At 45.7% G+C, this 21,476-nt stretch overlaps 1 protein-coding gene across 6 annotated transcripts in view; it reads left to right on the top strand.

The window, feature by feature from the left end:
- LOC144668701 (paired box protein Pax-2-like) overlaps positions 1–20,330 on the top strand; it is a 197,631-nt gene extending 177,301 nt beyond the window's left edge. For 4 of the 6 annotated variants that reach the window (XM_078531032.1, XM_078531034.1, XM_078531033.1 and 1 more), the window contains 3 exons: positions 2,937–3,038; positions 17,028–17,114; positions 19,563–19,639. In XM_078531032.1, coding sequence (XP_078387158.1) covers positions 2,937–3,038; positions 17,028–17,114; positions 19,563–19,639 — 266 coding nt within the window. Of the gene's footprint in view, positions 1–2,936; positions 3,039–17,027; positions 17,115–19,562 lie in introns of all 6 variants that reach the window. The other 2 variants (XM_078531029.1, XM_078531028.1) reach the window with 1 other exon arrangement.
- The last annotated feature ends 1,146 nt before the right edge of the window (positions 20,331–21,476 follow it).

Genomic DNA, 21,476 nt, shown 5'->3' with positions numbered 1-21,476 from the left:
TGGATACAAATTAAATAGCCGGGGAAGAATAGAGGTGACAGAGAGTCATCTTTGGTTACAGTAAAAACAAACTGTGTTTTCTAAACAATGCTTATAATTGGGCTTGGAAGGTTATACCCATCAACATTCCCACCTTGTTTCTGAGTCTCTGTGTTGGAATGGGAACACCCTCTTATTTCTGTCACTTGGTTTTAACACTCTGAATTATCAGACAGGCTTAAAACAAGAGCGTGTACCCACGTAGACCCCTTTCGGTTCAGCTCTGGAAGCTAAAACTCACAGGAGCTCGATTGTTGGGGGAGTGTGTCAGAAGGTATTACTCAAATCAGGGCAGCTATTAAACCAACAGGCCTCACCTCAGGACTCGTCTCATTGGTTAAGCTTTTGGTCACCGCTCCTAATAGCTCTTTCTTTTGAACATTGTGCATTCTTTTGCCAACGCTTTTGTGAAGCACTTTTGGATGTGTTTCTGCAATAAGGACTCCGGAGAAACGCAAGTTGCTTCTGTTGTTCACTGCTTGTGAGTCCTTGCTGTGAGCAACTGCTCTGCCATGTTTACTTATGTGACACCAGTCATACTCCAGAAGGATTTCATTGGCTGTAAAGCAGTCTAGGATGTGGTGACTTTGTGCAAGTCACTATATAAATGCAAACCTTCCTTCCCTTTTTCAATGGAATTTTTAAAACAGCCTTTAGGGAAGTAAATCTGCCGTCCTTACCTGGTCTGGCCTACGTGTGACTCCAGACCCACAGCAGTGTGGTTGACTCTTAAAAAAGCCCTCAGTACACCCACATCCCACAAACAAATTTAAAAATAAAACAATTTGTATTGACATAGTGTCGTTAACATAGAAGAACACAAGAACATTATCAGACGCAATTTATTATTGAGTCTAGCAGATAAGTTTTAAGGGGCAATTTAGAGGAGAGAGGTGAGCGGGTTGGGGAGCGAGGATGGGGTGGTTTGTTAGAATCCCCAAGTTCGGATTCTAGACAGCTAAAGACACGGCCATCAATGGTGAAGCAAAGGAAATTGGGGATGTGCAAAAAACCAGGATTGGAGGAGCATGGAGATCTCAGAGGTTTGTAGGGTTGTTAAGGGAAGGGGTGAAGTCATTGAGGAATTTGAACTCAAGTACTGAGAGGTTTCTCTCAGCACTGTACAGCCTGAAAGTAAAAACAGTGTGGCACCCCATTTTGCAGACTGAAAGTATTCTCCTTGATAAAATCCTCACCCGCTTTTGCAAATTTGTCCAATCCCTCACCCCACCCTGTCTCGCAAAATTCTTCCAGCTCTTCTCTTCCCCCACCCTCTCCGCACCCCTGGAACTTGCACGCTCTAAATCTGCCCTTGTGTGAACTCTCTTGAATCACTGGTGTTGATCTGTCTTGTTCCTCCTCCCCTCCCCAAACCTCACCACCATTCTCTTCACCTCTTTTTCCCTCAAAAATGATCTTTTCAGTCAAATTCCTGGTTGCCTGCTCTCTGTGACTCCTAATTATCTCCATTTTCAGATGGAGAGTAATCCTTGAGACTTCTTAATACATTTATGACAAATAAAATTCTGTCTTCTTACATTGCAACAATAGTTGGTTGCTTCTCTCTGTCCATCTCTCTTTTCTCCATTGCTGCACTCCATTTGCCTGCAGTCTTTGCCAATCTGTATAAATAGCCACAGCTTTGTGTGGATGTCCCCAGCCTCCCTGTTGCCTGTGGTCCCCCCCTCTCAACTGGGGACTGCGCAGACCATCACAAAATGCTCGCGCTGGTTCAGAACTTACTACTGGAGTCACGGCACCTCTAGAATGATTGTTTGCGATATTAATGTACAAACACTTGACACATTGGTATGAAATTCTGCTGTACCCTGTTTTAATTTATTTTTAGTAGGCTCATGCCTCAATTAAGATACTGAACAAAGTAATTTGATACGTATTTGTTAAACGCTTTGCATAAATATCACACATTTCAGGGCTAATGAGATTTTATAAACTTTATTAAAAAGCAGCCATGGCATTGTACATGTTTGTGTGTGTGTCGTGTGTGTCTGTGTATGTGTGTGTGTCTATGTGTCTGTGTTTCTGTGTGTGTGTTTCTGTCCGCGTCTGTGTATCTATCTGTGTGTGTGCGGGTCTGTGTGTGTTTCTGTGTGTGCGTGTTTAATTGAACCTTGCTTGTTGAACTGCTCATGAGAAGGGCATTCTACCCTGGCTGTAGCTCAGCATTTCATCTCCTTCATGTTTTGCAGGGAACACAAGATAATAAAATATTTGCAATTTATTAATCAACAGTCTAATTACTGGTCAGCTAATGACATTTTCTCTTGGTATCTTAATTGTTTCATCTATTGTGCTCTGCTTAGCACCATAGATTAAGCAGACTCATCAAGGTGATTATCTGAAACTGTCTACTAAGGAAAATGAGGAGCTGGGGTCAGACTGAACCATAGAATTGTTACTGCACAGAAGGAGGCCATTCAGCCCATCGTCTCTGCACCAGCTCCCTGAATGAGCACTTCACTTAGTGCCATTTTCCTGCCTTCTCCCCGTAACCCTGCACATTCTTCCTTTTCAGATAAGTCTGATTCCCTTTTAAATGCTTCGATTGAACCACACTCTCAGGCAGTGCATTCCAGACCCTAACCACTCGCCGCGTGAAAAAGATTTTTCTCATGTCACCGTTTGCTTCTTTTGCCAGTTTTGGCTGTAATCATGGCTGACACGACACATCCACATGTGGGGGCATGGGCACACACTCACATTCTCAAACTCACTCTCCCTCATACACTCTCACCCATACACATGCGCACTCACATGTACACACTCTCATACTCACACACACATATACTCATGCCTGCCAAAGAGTTGTTAGTTCTCTAAAACACCACAAAGTAATCAAGTTGTACATAAGGTTTTGTTTATTGTTTTTTTTGCAGGCCGTGACATGGCGAGTACAACTTTACCTGGCTATCCTCCACATGTTCCACCAACTGGGCAGGGCAGCTACTCCACCTCTACATTGGCTGGCATGGTACCAGGTAACTCAGAAGTTTAATGAGTGGTCTTCAACGTGAAGGGTGATGATAGTAAAGTCACGGCCTGGGGAATCTTTCACTGTGACATATGCACCCTTGCTATGTTGGGTTTGCATATTATATACAGCAATTAGCCACCACCAATTTGAGACTGGCAATGTACAATGTCAAGCATGGAAAAGTGCATCATTACATGGGGCAGAATTTTCTCCCCCTTTGGGGGGATATTTAGGAGCAGGCACGTGGAGGCGTGCCTCCGATTGGTGCCCCCGATCGGGGGCGCACCGCCATTTTGCGTGGGCGGGCCAATTAAGGCCCACCCAGCGTGGCACCCGCAAGGAAGCGCCTTGCGCTCCCTGTGCGGGAGGGGGGAATGCCTGAGCCGAGGGTGCGCTCTTTCGTACATGCGCGCGATAGAGCGCACTCATCTCCCTGAGGCTAAGTGCTGCCTCAGGGAGATCGGCTCCACAATAAAAAATCTTAAAAACAGAGAAAGCAAATTTCCCTGACAAGTCCCCTCATGTGACACTGTCACATGAGTTGGGACATGTCCATTACTTTCATTGACAATTTTAAAACCTACATGAAACCTCATCCCGCCCGTGGATGAGGTTTGATGCTTTTTTAAATTCCCGCCAGGGCTCCCGGCCTGCCCGCTAACCTTAAGGTTGGACGGGCAGGTCCATTAATTACTTTAATGACTCTGTCAATGGCCTCAATTGGCCACTGGCAGATCGGCGGGCACAAAGCTGATTCTGCTGAGCCCCCGCCGACCTGAAAACTGAAATGAGGCATGGTGACGTCGGGAGTTCCACCTGACGTCAGCCTGCGTCATTTTACGTGTCGGCGAGCTGGCTCCACCCCTCCACTTGCCGGGAAATCCTGGCCATGAGGTACAATCGACCTGCAGGATTTGATGGGGTATTTTCTATCACCCCCTGGTGGCTGGACATTTCAACTGCAAAGCACCGTCATGGGGTCCAAAGCTGCAGTGATGGCTGGTGGGACCCTGGAGAGTGAGAGAAATAGCGGCTTTTGCAGTTTGGGTACTTACTAATTTATAATTCGCTCATTTGCTGTTAAAAACATTCTTTAGGTAATCACTGTCTCCTCTGAACAAGGAACAAGCTTCATGAAAAAGCGTCAGGCAATCCTTTTTTTGGATGCAGGTCAAGATGCCTTGTTTTAGACATCAATGAGTGATGTTGATACATGTGACTTGATTCAAATTAGCTGATGTGGAATTGCCAATGCGTAGAATTTTACAAGAGCAGAAGGAGTCCTATCGGCCCATCCTAACTGTACTAGCCCTGTTAAAGAGGTATTCAAACCTAGCCACCTCCCCTCTGCCCTATCCCCATACCCATTAACTGTTTATTTAGCTGCTTCTCCTCGATTATCTACAATGCATTCTGATTCTGCCAGTACAGCTAGGATGGAGCAAACGACTCCCTTCTGTTCTGTAAGATTCTACGGTTCGACAATTCCACATCATTTTAATTTGAATCAAATCCTGTGTTTCACCGTCACTCACTTAATATCTAAAATGGATTCTGATTCTGCCAGTCTTTCTGATGGGGTGTTACATCCTAACCTCTCTAACCTTTCAGTTCGTCCTTTTCAATGATGATCTTAGACTTTGCCCCCTCTAGTTTCTGTTTCCACAGCCAGTGAGAAAGGCCTTCATGATTTATTTCACCAATGCCCTTTGAACCGGTGACTATGGCACAGGTTTTCACCCCCGGGTCGGGTGCGCAGAGACAGGAGAATTCCCGGCTCTCTGAACCCGACCTCTAAAAATGGCCGCCGCAGGGTTGGATTTTGTCCTGGTGGGATTGCTGGACGGGAAGTTGGGCCCGCTGTCCCTGGAAGGAGTGTGGAGGCTGCCGGGTGTGGAGACAGGCTGGGCAGAAGGCCTGCCTCTCTGCTCTGACGCTGTGTTTAATTATTTTTTAAAAAAAAGAGTAGGGCAAAAAAAAATCCCTCCATCCCTCACCCCACATCCCCCCCATGCCCCATTGATGCTAACCTATGCCAACCCATGCCCCTCCACCCAACCCCCCATGTCCTTGTACCCCCATGCCAACTAAGTGCCAACTCATACCAAACCATGCCCCCACCCACCACCCTTTGCCCTTACCCCCTCCATGCTAACTCATCTAGCGGTGTTTGACAGCTCCTTGACAGCTGGACAGTTCTTTGACTCATTGAAAAGAACTGCAGTTTGACTAACCTCGAAAAGGTTTGCCAAAGGGTTTTTCAGTAAAAGGTTAAAAACCTATCCATTAGGATCCCTTAAAGGGAAGGAATGTCATGATCATGATTTTTGTTAAATGGGGAATGTTAACATCAGAACCCTTAGAATTCATCACCACTAGGAATCCTTATAGAGACCGGCTCACAGGATCCCTTCTAAAGAGAGAGAGGCCTAGTGTTTCTGCTCGTTAACGTTGCCTGAAATTGGTCAACCAGTGTAAGAGGTCAAGCAAAGAGCTTTTAAGTGCAAGTTACATTGTGCATAACCCGAGTTTCTGCAACCCTGACCACTGATTTTAAAAGCATCGCACTGGAAGATGGACCTACCCACAAAACTGGCCACGCCCCCAGATTGAATTAATTAATCACCATGGTGATTTACCGCAGACAGCAATTGTTTGCGGCCCGAGGAACGTCCTCAAGTTAAACTCTCTTTCGTCACACAGGTGCCAGGAGGCACCTTTTAAAAGATTTTTTTTTTTTAAGGTTAAACATACATAATTTACTAAAAAACTGACTGATGTGCACTCATGAAAGGTGTAGATGGTATATGTTTTAAAGCAACAACAGAAAACAATTACGTTTTATTACAATTTATTACAGCTCCTGATTGGGCTAGTTCATGATGTTTGTGATTAAACATAGAAAGATTTGCATTTATATCACACCTTTCACCATCACACGATATCCCTAAGTGTTTCACAACCATCCAAGTGCTTTTTGAGGTGTAGTCACTACTGTAGTGCAGTAAAAGGAGCAGCTAGTTTTTTTGTGCACAGCAAGCTCCCACGATCAGCAACGTGATTGCAGATGCTGGGCCGAATCTTGGGAGGAGTGGCAATCGCCGTCGGATTGCCACTCTGCGCCGATTTATTTGACCTTATGACAGACCCCCGCGTTTCTGGCCTGGACTTCCAAACCAGGCTTCTCCAGAAATGCAGAGCGGACCTGTTCACAGAGCCCTTCCTCGAGGTACAGGATTGCCAGGAGCAGCCACACCACGCCTCTTTTATTTACGGCACTAGCTGCTGTATTTCGGTGAGTTTTCATTCACTAACACAGAAAAGCTTTAAATAGTTTTTCACCGTGGTAGTGAATGAGTGTGAGTGAGGCATGTGGTTAAGTGGGCTGCGTGGCAGGGCGGTAGGGTGGATAGGTGGCCATCTGGATAGGATGGCAGAGCGGGTAGGGCAGCAGGGTGGTTAGGTAGGTGCCAGCTGGGTAGGGTGGCAGGGTGGTAAGTTTGGTGTCAGGGTGGTGGGTGGCAAGGTGGGCAGTGTGGTGAGGTTGGGTCAGGTCGGATCACGGGGGGAGTCAGAGGGTCAGGGAACGATTCGGAATGTCGGGGGGAGTTGGAGGATGGGGAGGGGGCGTCAGTGGGTCAGGAGCGAGTTGGGTGGTCAGGGGGTGGGCGGGGGAGTCAGCGGGTCAGGGTGAAACGTAGGGTCAGGGGGATTGTTGGCGAGGGTTTGGGGAGTCGAAGGGTTGGAGGAGAGCCAGAGGGTTCAGTAGGTGTAGTCAGGGGGTCAGGGGATTGGGGTGGTCCGGGGTTAGTCAGGGGGTTAGTCAGGGAGTCAGGCAGGATTTGGAGGGTCAGGGGGGTGGTCGTAGGATTAGGGTTAGTTTTGGGAGGGTTGGGGGGGTAGTCAGGCGTCAATGCAGAGTCAGAAGGTCAGGGGGTAGTCGGGGGAGTCGGAAGGTCAGGGTGTGGTCACGGGGTCGGGCTGTGCTGGAGGGTCGGCGGGTGGTCAGTGTGAGTTATTGAGGGGTCAGCTGTATAGTTATGCAAGAGTTAGACATGGATTTTTTCCTGTCTAACATTTCCAGGGTAGCTATCCAGGTATGTAAGTCAAAACCCCCCAAAGTCTCCCACTGCACTCAGAGTTGGAGACTTTTTCTGAGGGTTCCAGTCGCAGGGGAATTGCCCATTGGATGTCCAAACTTCCTGGGCAGTTCCAACACAGTCAGTGCGTTGGGACCTCCAAGGGGTAGAGAGGGGGTGAGTGGGGGTACATCTGGGGTACGACCATCCGGAGATTGAAATCTCTGGGCCAATCTGTTTTTGTTATGTGGACTGAAGGCTAAACATTGCCTAGGACACCAGGGATAACTCCCTGGCTCTTCTTCGAAATAGCGCCACGAGATTTTTACATCTACTTAAGAGGACAGGTGGACTTTGGGTTAACACCTCAGCTGAAAGACAGCACCACTGATAGTGCAGCACCCCATCAGTACTGCACTGGCACATCAGCCTTGATTTATGCACATAAGGGTTGCACTTGAACCCACAGTCATGGGTAATTTAAATTCAATTAATTAAATAGATATGAAATAAAAAGCTCAAATCAGTAATGGTGACCATGTATTACTAGATTGTGGAAGAAACCTGGTCCTTCACTAATGTGCCATCTTTACCCTGTCTGACCTACAAGCGACTCCAGACCAACAGCAATGTGATTGATGCTTCACTACCCTCTGAACTGGCCTAGCAAGTCACTTAGTTGTTAAGAAAATGCCTCAACACCACCTTTCCAAGGGTAGTTAGGGACAGGTAATAATTGCTTGCCTTGCCAATGGTACCCACATCCGGTGGATGAAAAGAAAATACCCCCAAATGTCTGAGGATTGGGAGTGAATCTTTGGGAATAAAAAGATAGAAGAAAATAAAGGAATAAAGAATGAACTTACATTTATATAGCACCTTTCATAACCTCTAGTTATGCCAAAACACATCCAATTCATGACATTTTAAGTGTAGTCCTTGTTGTAATGTAGGGAAACACAGCAACTGATTTGTGCACAGCAAGCTCCCACAAACAGCTGTGATATAAGGGCCAGATTATTTGTTTTAGTAACATTGGTTAGTAACAAGTGGTAAATGTTGGTTAGGACACCAGGGAGAGCTCCGCTGCTCTCTTTTGAATAGCATTGTGGGGTATTTATGTCCACCTGAAAGGACAGATGTGGCCTCTGTTTAACATCTCATCCGAAGGGTGGCACCTTTGACAATGCAGCACTCCACCAGTACTGCACTGGAGCGTCAGTCCGTATAATGGACTCAAATCTCTGGAGTAAGGAATGAACCAATGACCCTGACAATGGCCCTGGTCTTCCCAATATTTAGTTGGAGGAAATTTATTCTCCTCTAATACCAGATATCAGACAATCAATGTGACAAATCAGAGGTAGTGAAGGGGTAGAGAGCGGAGGCGGTGAGGTAGGGCTGGGTGTTACCAGAATATAGGTGAAACCTGGCATTTGTTTTCAAATGACATTGCTCAGGGGCAACATGTAGATGAAAGATAGATTCTTGGGTGGGGGGAATCTATCAGGTGCTGCAGTTGGGGACTGTTAGAATCTCTCTGGATGGTAGAAGCCAGTTGAGCTGAATGGCTTTCCTCCAGTTATTATCTTTTAACCTTCTGAAGAGGCCTGGTGAGTTCGAGAAGCCTGAATTCCAAAAGAGTGTCTGGCACAAGTTTAACGATTGCTCCAATTTTATCGGCAAATTTGATCAAGGGATCAAACCCTGAACTGTGACATGAAATAACCCACCCTTTGTCAACACGGAACATCTCACACAACTTAAAAAGCAAAAGTGCTTCCTTTTCCTCTGAGGGTATTTTGCCTTGTGTGGCACGCGAACGTATAGGCCCCAGTTTGGCAGCAATTAGCTAAGAACTCGAGGAAAGGTTCAAGTTGGGATGGGGGCCGGGGGCATAAATCAGCATTTCACCCATGATCCCTTTTCAAGTGCACATGTGCAGACTTCTATCGAGGGCGAAGTTAGGCTCATCTTTAATGGCGCCGCGAAATGCCATAAGCTCTGGTTGTTGTCATTGGTTGAAAAGAGGCTCAGACCTCATTATCAATCCCCTTTACCGAGGACAGGAAAGGGTCAGATGAGGGGTTAAAACTGAGACGCCACCGCATTCCCGACCTCTGTAATACTGAGAGTGGCGATTTAGGCCCTCGACAAAGCTCCTCCTAAAAGGAGGTGGGAGCCTGCTTAAGATTCAAAAGTCTGGTGTTGTCTTTGGCACCATGACCTGATTATAAGGTCTGCGCAGGGGAACTGCACACAGCCTACAGGACGAGGCCCAGCTAAGTTTAAGACCTTTCCTTGTCTTTGAACTCATTGTGGGCCAGGAGGAACAGAGAGAGAGAGAGAGAGAGAGAGATAGATACAGAAAGAGATAGCAAAAGGCATAGAGAGAGAGATTGTTTCTAATGTTAAAGAAAGACCGGGATAGAGAACTGACTCATGTTAGGGTAGATGAAAAGAGCTAAGAGAGACAGAGAGCTGGCTGGCATTAATAGAAGGTAGGCAGTTGGGAAAAATCCAATGTTGAGGAGCAAATTGAACATGTTTGATTACTATCTAGAATGAGATAGGATAGTTCCTCCCAGTCACATATCACCCCAGAGCTCATTACCTAACACGCATTTTCCAGAGTCATCGATAAACATTGTTGTGAGCTGTGCGGATGCTGTGGAGCGTATCTGGTTCCCTCTACTTAACCTGCAGTTCAGGTTCAAGCGAAGCATTTCAGGGTCAGAGAATAGAAGAAAGGTCTGTAAATATTTAAATCACAGTCTTGGTCATGAGTCACAGCCTCCCTCTCCACCCCAGAACTCTCACTAGCGTGCCAATCAATCCTTGCATGAAGGTCCTAGGAGGTTTCAAATGTCCGTGTGTGAAACAAACATTGGCAGCAGGTCCTAGAAGCTGATGGGACTGGATTACTTGGGTCAGTGAAAGTCTTTACAGATTATTGAATCTTTTGCTTCACCCTCCTATGTCCCAGATTTATCAAGCCCTACTTATTTGCAGTAAGAATCACCATCCTTTTAGCTTAAATTTGTATTTAATTGTCTCACTAGTGTATCTAAACAGACTCACTCTTTTTGGCTATAGTTTTAATTTTAACATTCCCCTGATGTCGTCACTTCTGGATGAAGTCGCACTTTCCAATGGGGAACTGTCGATACTGGAGTTTTGCTGCTATAGTTGCGGCCACAGTCTATGCTTTTCCATTCAGAAAATTAAAGGGAACATCTTCTGGGTTTTGAAATGTGCAGTCCCAATATTGAAGCTCCATAGAAGGAGTGGCATTTGGAAAATCAACCCTGTAACCTCGGCCACAACTCTTGCTATACAAGTCTTGCACATGGAATAAGACTTTGCAATTTTTAAAAAATTAAACTGTGGCTGACCATAGCACTGTACCTGATAGGTCAGTCACAGAAACTTAGCTGCCCTGGTGAGATTATGAGGGGCTTTGATAGGGATTGAACCGGTGAATCCGGTGAGTCCCGGCGACTTCCTCTAAACCTGTTTGCTGTTTTCATGTTCCCACCTCTGACCCTCAGACCCGCCCCAGAGAAAGAAGCAGAATATTCAACTGCCTTTGTTATTAGTTCAGGGCAACCTATCCACCCTGTCATTACCATCAAGAAGAGGGAACCACACCAGCCGCTGGAGTTCTGCTGTGCAAACTTAGCACAATCCTTATTCTAATTAAAGATAGTAATGAAGTGTTAAGCACATATACTCATTGCTCAGTCTCATCAGTGAGCTCATTTCACACTGAATTTCATTAGTCACTCTCAGTGTCTATTTGCTGTGTTACTCTTTAATGCTTTTGGTTCGGGTCTATGGGCAGACAAAGTTGCTCTTCATTTCTGTCTCTTCTTGGGCGTTCTGTAATGGTTAACTTTGCCAATCTGTGACTTAATTGCATTTATACAGTAAAACTCTGCTTTCACAAAGAGTAGCCAGCCATTGCTAGCATGAGGAGCAATTGTGGCGAGTAGCAGAGATCCATTTATGGGGAAGCTAGATCAACACATGAGGGAGAAAGGGATGGAGCGATATACTGATAGGGTTGGATGAAGAGGGGAAGGAGGCTTGTCTGAAGCACAAACACTGGCACAGACCTGTTCAGTGGAAAAGTCTATTTCTGTGCTGTAGGCTGGATATAGTCTGTGTAACTAGAAGGGCAGAGGTGAAATGCACCAGGGCCAGACTGGGAGGGTGCGTGGTGTGGGGGTGGGGGGGGTGGGGGGAGAGTGCATGGTGTGGGGGTGGGGGGGTGGGGGGAGGGTGCATGGTGTGGGGGCAGGGGATTGATTGCGGGGGGCAGGACAGGACTGTGGTCTTGCCCCTTCAAGTTTTAAATCCCACTCCTTTACAAAGGGGTGTACTGGGGCAAAACAAAATCGCATTAGACTTTCTGAACTGTGTCGGACGCCAGATTGCTGAAAGGATTTAGTGTAGGAACCCCATTAAGTTTGGTACTTTTTGCCCAACCTGCCTACTCCTTTGGGTTTGAGTGTTGGAGGGCACAGGCAGTCAGGGTTCCAAATGTATTCCTTGGAATGTCAACCATGGAGTTTTGAAGTGGATTACTCTCCCATCATTGAATTATTTTTTCCGTTTCTATGACCCTGCCCTGGCAAATTATTGCAAGTGCTTCTCACACTTCAGTTAACAAAATTACCTGGATACCTGGTTTAAATTTACGTTGATATATTTGACTTGAGTTCTCTCCCTGCCTTAGTTTGTCACACTGACGCCTCTTCTGTGTACATGTGTAATATTAATCTTCACAGACTCACTAAATTGTTACAGTGCAGAAAGAGGCCATTCGGCCCATCTTGTCTGCACCGGCTCTCTGAGCATTTTAACTTAGTGCCAGTCTCCTGCCTTTTCCCCGTAACCCTGCATATTGTTTCTATTTAAATAATCACCCAATGCCCTCTTGAATGCCTCAATTGAACCTACCTCCACCACACTTCCAGGCAGCGCATTCCAAACCCTAACTACTCGCTGTGTGGAAAAGTTTTTTCTCACCTTGCATTTGCTTCTTTTGCAAAACACTTTACAACTGTGACCTTTGGTTCTCGATCCATTTACGAGTGAAAACAGTTTCTCCCTACCTACTCTGTCCAGGCCTCTCATGATTTTGAAAACTTCTATCAAGTCTCCTCTTAGCCTTTCCCTCTCCAAGGAAAACAGTCCCAACTGCTCCACTCTTTCCTCATGACTGAAGTGTCTCATCCCTGGAACCATTCTCGTAAACCTCTTCTGCACTCTCTCCAATGTGTTCACATTCTTCCTATAATGTGGCACCCAAAACTGTACACAATACTCCAGCTGAGGTCTAACCAGTGCTTTATATAAGTTCATCATAACATCCCTGCTCTTGTACGCTATGCCTCTGCTAATGAAGCCTAGAATACTGTATGCTTTAGAAACAGCTCTCTCTACCTGTCCTGACTTATGTCTTTAATGACTTATGTACATATACACCCAGGTCTCTCTGCTCCTGCACGCCCTTTAGAATAGTGTTCTTCATTATACATTGTCTCTCCATGTTCTTTGTACCAAAATGTAACACCTCACACCTCTCCGCATTGAACTTCATCTGCCACCTATCTGCCATTCCACCAGTGTGTCAATGTCCTTTTCAAGTTTTACACTGTCCTCCTCACAGTTTACAATTCTCCCAAGTTTTGTGTTGCCCGTGAACTTTGAAATTGTCCCTTGCACACCAAGATATAGATCATGTATATATATCAGGAAAAGCAAGTGTCCCAATACCAAGCCCTTGGGAACTCCACTCCAAACCTTCTTTCAGCCCAAAAAATACTCATTAACCATTACTCACTGTTTCCTATCCCTCAGCCAATTTTGTATCCATGTTGCTACTGTCCCTTTTATTCCATGACCTATAACTTTTCTCACAAGTCGGTTGTGTGGCACTGTATTGAAAGTATTTTGGAAATCCATATGCACCACATCAACCATCTCTGTTATCTCTTCAAAAAACTCCAGCAAGTTAGCTAGACACAACTTTCCTTTAACAAATCCATGCTGACTCTTCAAAATCAATCCACATTTTTCCATGTGACTATTAATTCTATCCTGAATAATTGTTTCTAGAACTTTCCCCACCATTAAAGTTAAACTGACTGGTCTGTAATTGCAGGGCAGATCTTTACAACCTTTTCTGAACAAGGGCGTAATGTTTGCAATTCTCCAGTCCTCCAGCACCTCCCCCAAATCCAGGGAACATTGAAAGATTATTGCCAGTGCCTCTGCAATTTCCACTCTCACTTATGTCAATATTCTTGGATGCACCTCATCCGGTCCCGGTGCCTTATCAACTTTAAGTACCGACAGCTTATCCAATACCTCCTCCTTATCAATTTTAAACCCTGCTAGTGACTGAATTTCCTTCTCTGTCACCATGACCTGGGCAGCATCTGCCTCATAGGTAAAGACAGATGCAAAGTATTAATTTAACACCTCAGCCATGCCTCTTGCCTCTATGTGAAAATCCCCTTTTTGATCCCTAATCAGCGCTACTCCTCCTTTTACCACCCTTTTACTATTGATGTGCTTATAGAATACTTTGGGATTTCCTTTAACTGCCAGTCTTTTTTCATAATCGCTCTTTGCTTTTCATATTTGCTTTTTCACATCCTTTCTGAACCTTCTGGATTCAGCTTGGTTCTCAATTGTATATCCGACCTAACACCTGTCGTAAACACACCTTTTCTTCTTTAACTTAATTTCGATCTCCTTTGTCATCCAGGGAGCTCTGGATTTGTTTGTCCTACCCTTCCCTTTTGAGGGAGCATACCTTGACTGTGCCCAAACCATCTCCTCTTTCAAGGTAGCCCATTGTTCAGCTACTGTTTTTCCCACCAGCCTTTGGTTCCAGTCTATCTGGCCCAGCTCCATTCTTGCCCCATTGACGTTTGCTCTCCGCCAGTTGATTATTCTTACTCTGGATTGACCAGTGTCATTTTCCAATGTCATCCTAAACCTTATGATATAATGATCACTGCCCCCTAAATGTTCCCCCACTGTCATTTATCTATTTGGCCCACCTCATTCCCAAGAATCAGCTCCATCAGTGCCTCCTTTCTTGTTGGGCCGGACACATACTGCTGTAGGAAATTCTCCTGAACACAACCTAGGAACGCTTGCCCCTCACTGCCACTATCCCAGCCTATATACGGGTAATTAAAGTCCCCCATTATAACTACTCTATGATGTTTACACCTCCCTGTAATTTCCTTGCAGATTTGTTCCTCTATATCCTTCCCACTAGCTGGTGGTCTATATATTACACCGAGCAATGTAATTGCACCCTTCTTATTCCTTAGCTCCAGCCAAATCGATCCTGTCCTTGAATCCTCTGACACATCCTCTTTATCCAGTGCTGCAATACTCTCCTTAACCAAAAACACCACCCCTCCTCCTTTTTTCCCTTTCGCATCTTTTCTGAACACCTTGTAACCAGGAATATTTAACACCCAGATAAGAGCAAAATACTGCGGATGCTGGAAATCGAGAACAAAAACAAAAATACGTGGAAAAACTCAGCAGGTCTGACAGCATCTGCGGAGAGGGATACAGTTGACGTTTCGAGTCCATATGACAATTCATATGTCCGTATAACACCCAGATCTGCCCTCCCTTAAGCCAGGTCTCCGTTATCACTATAACATCATAATCCCACAAGGCAATCTGTGCTTTTATTCCCACCCTCGCCCCAATTTTATTAACTATACTCTCTGCATTCATGTACATGCAGTGTAACCCTGATTTAGACTTCATTACTTGCTCCTCACTGCAACTCTATCTATTAACTTATGATTCTCTATTTTAGTGGTATCTGTCTCTCCCAACATTCCGTGCGCCCTGGTATTAATTTCTAATGTTCCCTCCTGGATCCCACACCCCTGCTGAGTTAGTTTAAAACCTCCCCAACAGCACTAGCAAAATGGCCCACAAGGAACTCAGCCCTGGCTCTGTTCAAATGTAACCCGTCTGGTTTGTACAGGTGCCATCTCCCCCAGAGCCAGTCCCAGTGACCCAGGAATCTAAAGCCCTCCCTCCTGCATCATCTTTCCAGCCACGCATTCATCTGTCTTATCCTCCTATTTCTGTACTCATTGACACATGGCACTGGAAGTAATCCGGAAATAACTAGTTTCGAGGCTCTGTTTGCTCATTTTCCACCCAGCTTCCTAAATTCCGATTGTAGGACCACATCCCCCTTCCTACCCATGTCGTCAGTACCAATGTGGACCACGACCTCTGGCTGTTCACCCTCCCCCACAAGAATGTCCTGCAGCCACTCTGTGACATCCTTGACCCTAGCACCAGGGAGGCAACAAACCATCCAGGAGTCACACTGACGGCTGCAGAAATGCCTGTCTCATCCTCTATCTAAAGAATCCCCTATCAGTGCTGCCATTCTGCTCTTCTTCCTCCCCTTCTGTACAGCTGGGCCACCCGTGGTGCCAGGGGCTTGGCTCTTGCTGCCCTCCTCCAAGGATCCATCACCCTCACCAATATCCAGAATGGAAAACCAGTTAGTGAGCGGGAACTCTGGGGACTCCTGCACTGCCTGCCTCTTTCTCTTGGACTGCCTGGTGGTCACCCATTCCCTATCTTGCTGCTTGCCCTGAACTTGTGGTGTGACCACCTCTCTGAATGTGCTATCCATGTAGTTCTGTGCCTCACGGATGTACCTCAGTGACTCCAGCCGCTGCTCAAGCTCTGAAACACGGAGCTCAAGCTGGTACAGCCGGTGACACTTCCTGCACATGGGCTCGTCCTGGTCACGAGAAGTGTCCACAGCTCCCCACGTGTCACAGGACGTGCATTCCGCTTGGCCGAGCTGTCCTGCCATGCCTTAACCTTCAACTTTTAAATCACTTTATTTACTTTAACTTTACTTACTTTAACCTTACTCTTGTACTTTTAACTACAAACTGGAGATTCATAGAAAGTAGAAATTCTTCGCCCATACTCACAAATCAGCTCCCTCACCTGTGCCTATAAATCCTAACTTTCCCTGTGCTTGTTTAGAAATTGATGTTTTTTAAAACTGCTGGGGTTGAAACACAGTCCCTAACAACAGCTGCTCCAGAACCAATCAGCTCACGACTTTCCTGTTTGCTCCCACGCAGGTCCGATCTTCATCACATTGTCTCGTCAATGGATTTGTGCTTCCACTTTTCAAGGCAATATTCCTTCATTGCACACATATAATTTTCATTTTCATCCTCATATCTTGTGCTGATGTGGCTCAGTTGGTAGCATTCTAACCTCTGAGTCACAATGTTTCCAGGTTCATGTCCCATTCCAGCACTTGAAAGCACAAATCCAAAGCTGGCACTCTGGAACAGCACTGAGGGAGCTCTGCACTGTTGTAGGTGCTGTGTTTCAGATGCTATTTTAAACCAAGCCTCTGTCTGCTGTCCCAGGTGGGTGTAAAAAAAAAAACCCATGGTGCTATTTTGAAGCAGAGCAGGGGTGTTATCCTCAGTGTCTTGTCCAATATTTATCCCTCAATCCGCAACAGACACAAGAGATCACCTGACAATTATCACATTGTCATTTGTGGGATCTTGCTGTGCGCGAATTGACTGCTGCGTTTCCTGCATCACAACAGTGACTGCACCTCGAATGTATTTGCCGGGATGGAAAGTGCTCTGAGATGTCCAGTGGTCATGAAAAGCACAATCTAAGTGCACCTCTTTCTTGGAGATGAGTTCCTGTGTAATTCGGTGTAGAGGGAAACTACGGTAATAAACTCAAGGTGCCCGACAGATCAGGAACGACACCACTCACCCCCAAAATCAAAATGAAAAAGCGTCAAGTTATTCCCTGCTATTTTAAAGCATTTTCTCCTGTGTTTCTTTCCTCAGGCAGTGAATTTTCAGGAAACCCTTACACCCATCCACAGTACACGACTTACAATGAAGCCTGGCGCTTTACCAACCCAGGATTACTAAGTGAGTATTTTCTGACCGATTGCCGTTTCCTACTTTGTGCCTCTTGCTTGTGATCCAGTTTTAAGAAGTCTTTGACTGTTCACAACTGAGTGAGCAAATCGCTTTATTTAAAAATAAGTGGGCTTGTGCATTGGGATTAGTACTGCTTTTCTTAAATATTTTGATGTCCGGTTCACTCTCACCCAAATACAGGGTGCCGATTACAGGTCCTTTTTCGATTCCTGTGCTAGTTTACATCTGGATTCCCCTTGATTGGGTCAGTGAGTGAGTGCGCTGCAGAGTGTAGGATTGTGTCACAACCCTGACCAATGCTGAGATGGATGATCTCAGCTATTGTAGCAATGGTGGTGATGGAAGGGGGAGGGTGTGAATACTACTCTCTGATTAATTAGGATTAATCAGCCAGGGTTCCCAAAACTGGTTGCTACCGCAAGACACTGCTGCCAAGTGTGCGTGTGAACATGACATGGAGGACCCGATCGGGCTGAGCTGCGATGGCTCCCCCAGTCGATTAGCCTGCCAATTAGTTTTCATTCACATGTGGGCTGGGTCCCAATGAGTTGCTTGCACCTGTGAAACTTGTCCCAACAAGCGCCTGCACCTTCACGAAAGGAAAACTGCAAAATCAGAGCAAATCCATATGGTCATGATTCACTGGCTGGTCTTTTGTTTCTAGTGTTTACACTTGGGCTTAAAACTAGGCACAATATCATTAGCAATTTTATAATTTAAACCCTACTCAATGTCGAGAATAGAAAACCCCACTCCTGTGTTTAAAGCTACGGTTTTCTGCGAATGGTCAGCGGATGGAACCAATTCTCCATTTCAGATACCCAGGGCTATCATCAAGCAGTTTTTGCTCTAGTACAGAATGGAAGGCAAGTTCCCTCTACTCTGCTGTAACCTCAAAAGAATGTCTGCATCATCTTCCCACTTCAGCCATTGGCTGTGTGAGCCTGCTAGTCAGTTTTGTGGTGTGGGCCTACACCAAGTAGAAGCTGGTTTACAAATGCTCCTACTTGTTTCACATAGGAGCCTTGCAGCTAGCAGACAGAGTGATCTTTGTCTTTCCAGTCTGTTCAGGATTTGAGCCCAGGTCCCAGAGGTAAAATGATAGTGTCTATCCCACTACACAGCCCAGTTTGCTCAAAGCTGCTTTAATCTTCATGAAGTACAGGCACAATGATGCTTATTCCCCCTTGTTCTGTTTGAATAAGCCTCAGTGATATCAGCAGAGCGTGCGCTATATCTGTCACCTAACCCCAAAACCCCATGACTTCTCACAGAGAGATCATCTTAACGACATTAGAGCTGGGGTTCCCATCTAAAGGGTTGAAATTAAAGCTGAGTTTTAAATTCTCATCCTTGTTTTCAAATCTGTCCACGACCTGGTCCCTCACTTTCCCTAACCCTCCCAGATATCTGTGCTCCTCTAATTCTAGCCCCTTGCATATTCCCAACTTTTATCTTCCCCCCACCCCACGCTGATGGCCGTGCCTTCAGTTGTCTGGGCGCTAGCTGTGGAATTGCCCCCCTAACCCTCTCCAGCTGTCTACCTCCCCATCTTTGAGATGTTCCTTAAACCTTATCTTTTTGACCAAGCTTTTGATTCACCTGCTTTAACATGGCTCAGCGTCAAATTTTGTTTGATAGTGTTCCCATGAAGCACCCAGTGTTGTTTAATTATATGAAAGGTGTTTGATAAATGCAAGTGGCTGTAGTTTCTTTTGCTGAAACGAAGCATTGAGAGTGAACTCCTGGGCTGCAAAGGGTTTATATAAATTTTATTGAACAATTAGAAAACTGTAACCCCACAGAAATTAGACTATTGTTGAAACTATTCCGGACAGTGTCACCTAGCTTTGGAAGGCTGGCACACAAAGCAGTGCTAACTTGGTTGGCTGTCTTTCACTTATGACCAGGAATATCGCACCCCCCCCAACTGTGGGCAGCTGCCAGGCTGTTGCCAGGCGCATTAACCCAGCGGGTAAAAATTGGGGCAAATTGCCACTCTTCCCACTCTTCTGAAGGGCAGACACAGAACAGGATTGGTGGAAGTCTGTGAATAGGTGCCTCAGAGGAGCCAAAAATGTCAAAGGATGACAGGACAGGAAAGAACCTTGGTTGCTTTCAACCATACCAATGTTATGCCCCTGACATCACGCGATATGCACCCTCTCACCCACCCTGGAAGAGGTGATCTCCAGGGAGAGGAGGAAACCTCCTGGCCAACGTGGGAAGAGCAAACCTGGGAATTTCCTCTCTCACTCTCGTTGGCGATGGAAGCTGGGCTGGAAGAGTATTGTGGGTGCATTGCCCAGGTGTAGAAAGCTGACCTCCCTCGCTAAATAACCAAATCAAACCCAGTGTCTCCTGGGTGGGCACTGTTTGTTGATAAGCTTTATATGTCCTTCCAACTGGTCCATCTTCTCCTGTGTTAACTTCCAGGTTCCCCTTATTATTATAGTGCCGCATCCAGGGGTGCTGCACCCCCCACTGCTGCCACTGCCTACGACCGCCACTAGTTACTATGGCAACCACATGAAACTGCAAGATGAATCTCTCGGGCTCCACATTGTACCAGTCTGATCAATTTCAACAGTTGGGATGAAGAACTGGAAACTTAGAAAACAAAGCTGTTAATCTGTGAGAGTGATGGAAAGAGCAGACAATTGAACGTCCATATTGAACAACGTGGATCTCCCTGACTCCGGCTGCAAATGTTTATCCTTCAAACTGTGGTGCCATTGGTATATTTAAACATTTGGCTTTATTTTCCATTTCAGCCCCATTGGTTCCTATTGACTGGACAGAAAAAAAAAATAAAGAAAAGGAAACAAAATAGCTCATATATAGATATATATATATGTGTATATCGTAATGAATGGATTGATTTAAAAAAAAAACACATTAACAAAAAAAGCTGCTTCAAAACATTGACTCAGCATTTGAACGAACTCATACTCCCCATGTTTGACTTGGTGATTTCAGTGATTCCAAATATATCTATACACCTAATAAAACAACAGCGAAAGAACATCTGTTATTTACATGAAGACCATGTCTGGGAAGGCAACAGCAACATGACAACTGGCGAGTTAAACAAGCGGACTCGTTCCCTGCTGCATCATGTTTACAAGATGGCGTATCTCAAAGCTTTGGCTCAATGTTGACTCCTATCGTTTTAAATGGAGGGAATACGCTTCACCCAGTACCCCCTCCTCACCACCCCACCCCCACCCCCACCCCCCCCAACTCCCTCGTAACCCCTCTGCCCCTTCTTCCCTCACGCCCACTCCCCAGGGTCAGGGGAGGCTCAGTTGCTTCTTGGCTGCATCATCCTCCCCCCACACCCCTTCTCCCAGACTGTACTCACCAAGCTCCATTGAGTGCCCAGCTCACGGCAATTCTCCAGACACCTTTGTTCCTTTGACACACACTCTTTCCAGGAAACTACCAAAAGCAGTAAGTGCTACCTGTGAGAAGCACTGAGGGGGCCATGTTTAACCGTTCAAACCCTGACACACCCTGTGCAACAATTCTCAGTAAATTTGATTGTGTTTTACTTCTGAAGTTGATGATGGAAGGTTAGGATGAAGACCGAAAAGTAGTTTATTTTCTTCACACAGACGATCTCGGATGAGCGAAAAGGAAGGCCACATAATAGCTGATGTTTCCTTGTACTTTTTTTGCACTAGCTATCTGATTGTACCAATTATGGCTGCAATGGGCTCTGAGTTGGTGAGGGGCACCGATTCCGCAGTAGAACGATATTGTAAAAAAAAACACTTTCCTTTATGAGAGAGAAAAGAGAGAGTCAAATAGGCACTTAATTGGCTTGTATTTTGAGTTTACAGTTACTGCACTCCAGTGGTGAAAGGTATTAATGAAGCCAGTAGATAGACATTACAAAATAGCTATATGCTTTGGCGGTTACAGTACACCCTGCCTTTCTGACTACCTGCCAGAAAACAGAGCTTCCATATACAACAGAATTCAGAGCAAGGTTACTTCAGAATGATTCTGATGGTGGGGCAGTGGGGTGGAATATTAACTGGGCTGTCCAGATTATTTTGATAGTACAGATTGATAGTGTGTTCTCCACTCCAAACACTGTTGTTCTGTGCAGTGACATAAGAAGCCTATGTTCTGGAGGCTGCTTTGTTCTGCGTCCTCATCACTTCTTACCTGCATGCGAATGCAAAAAAAGAACTGGTGTCTCTCACACACGCACACGCACACACACACGCACACACACACACACACAGACACACACACACACACAGGTTGGTACCTTATAGGTCAGCTGCTGAATGACACTGGGAGATTTCTCTTCCCCTGCTCCGCGCCCCTTGACAGAAC

This window comes from Cetorhinus maximus, chromosome 27, assembly GCF_964194155.1.
Source record: "Cetorhinus maximus chromosome 27, sCetMax3.hap1.1, whole genome shotgun sequence".
NCBI lineage: Eukaryota > Metazoa > Chordata > Chondrichthyes > Lamniformes > Cetorhinidae > Cetorhinus > Cetorhinus maximus.
Note: the sequence above shows the minus strand (reverse complement) of the source record. Positions and strands in the feature narration are given on the sequence as shown.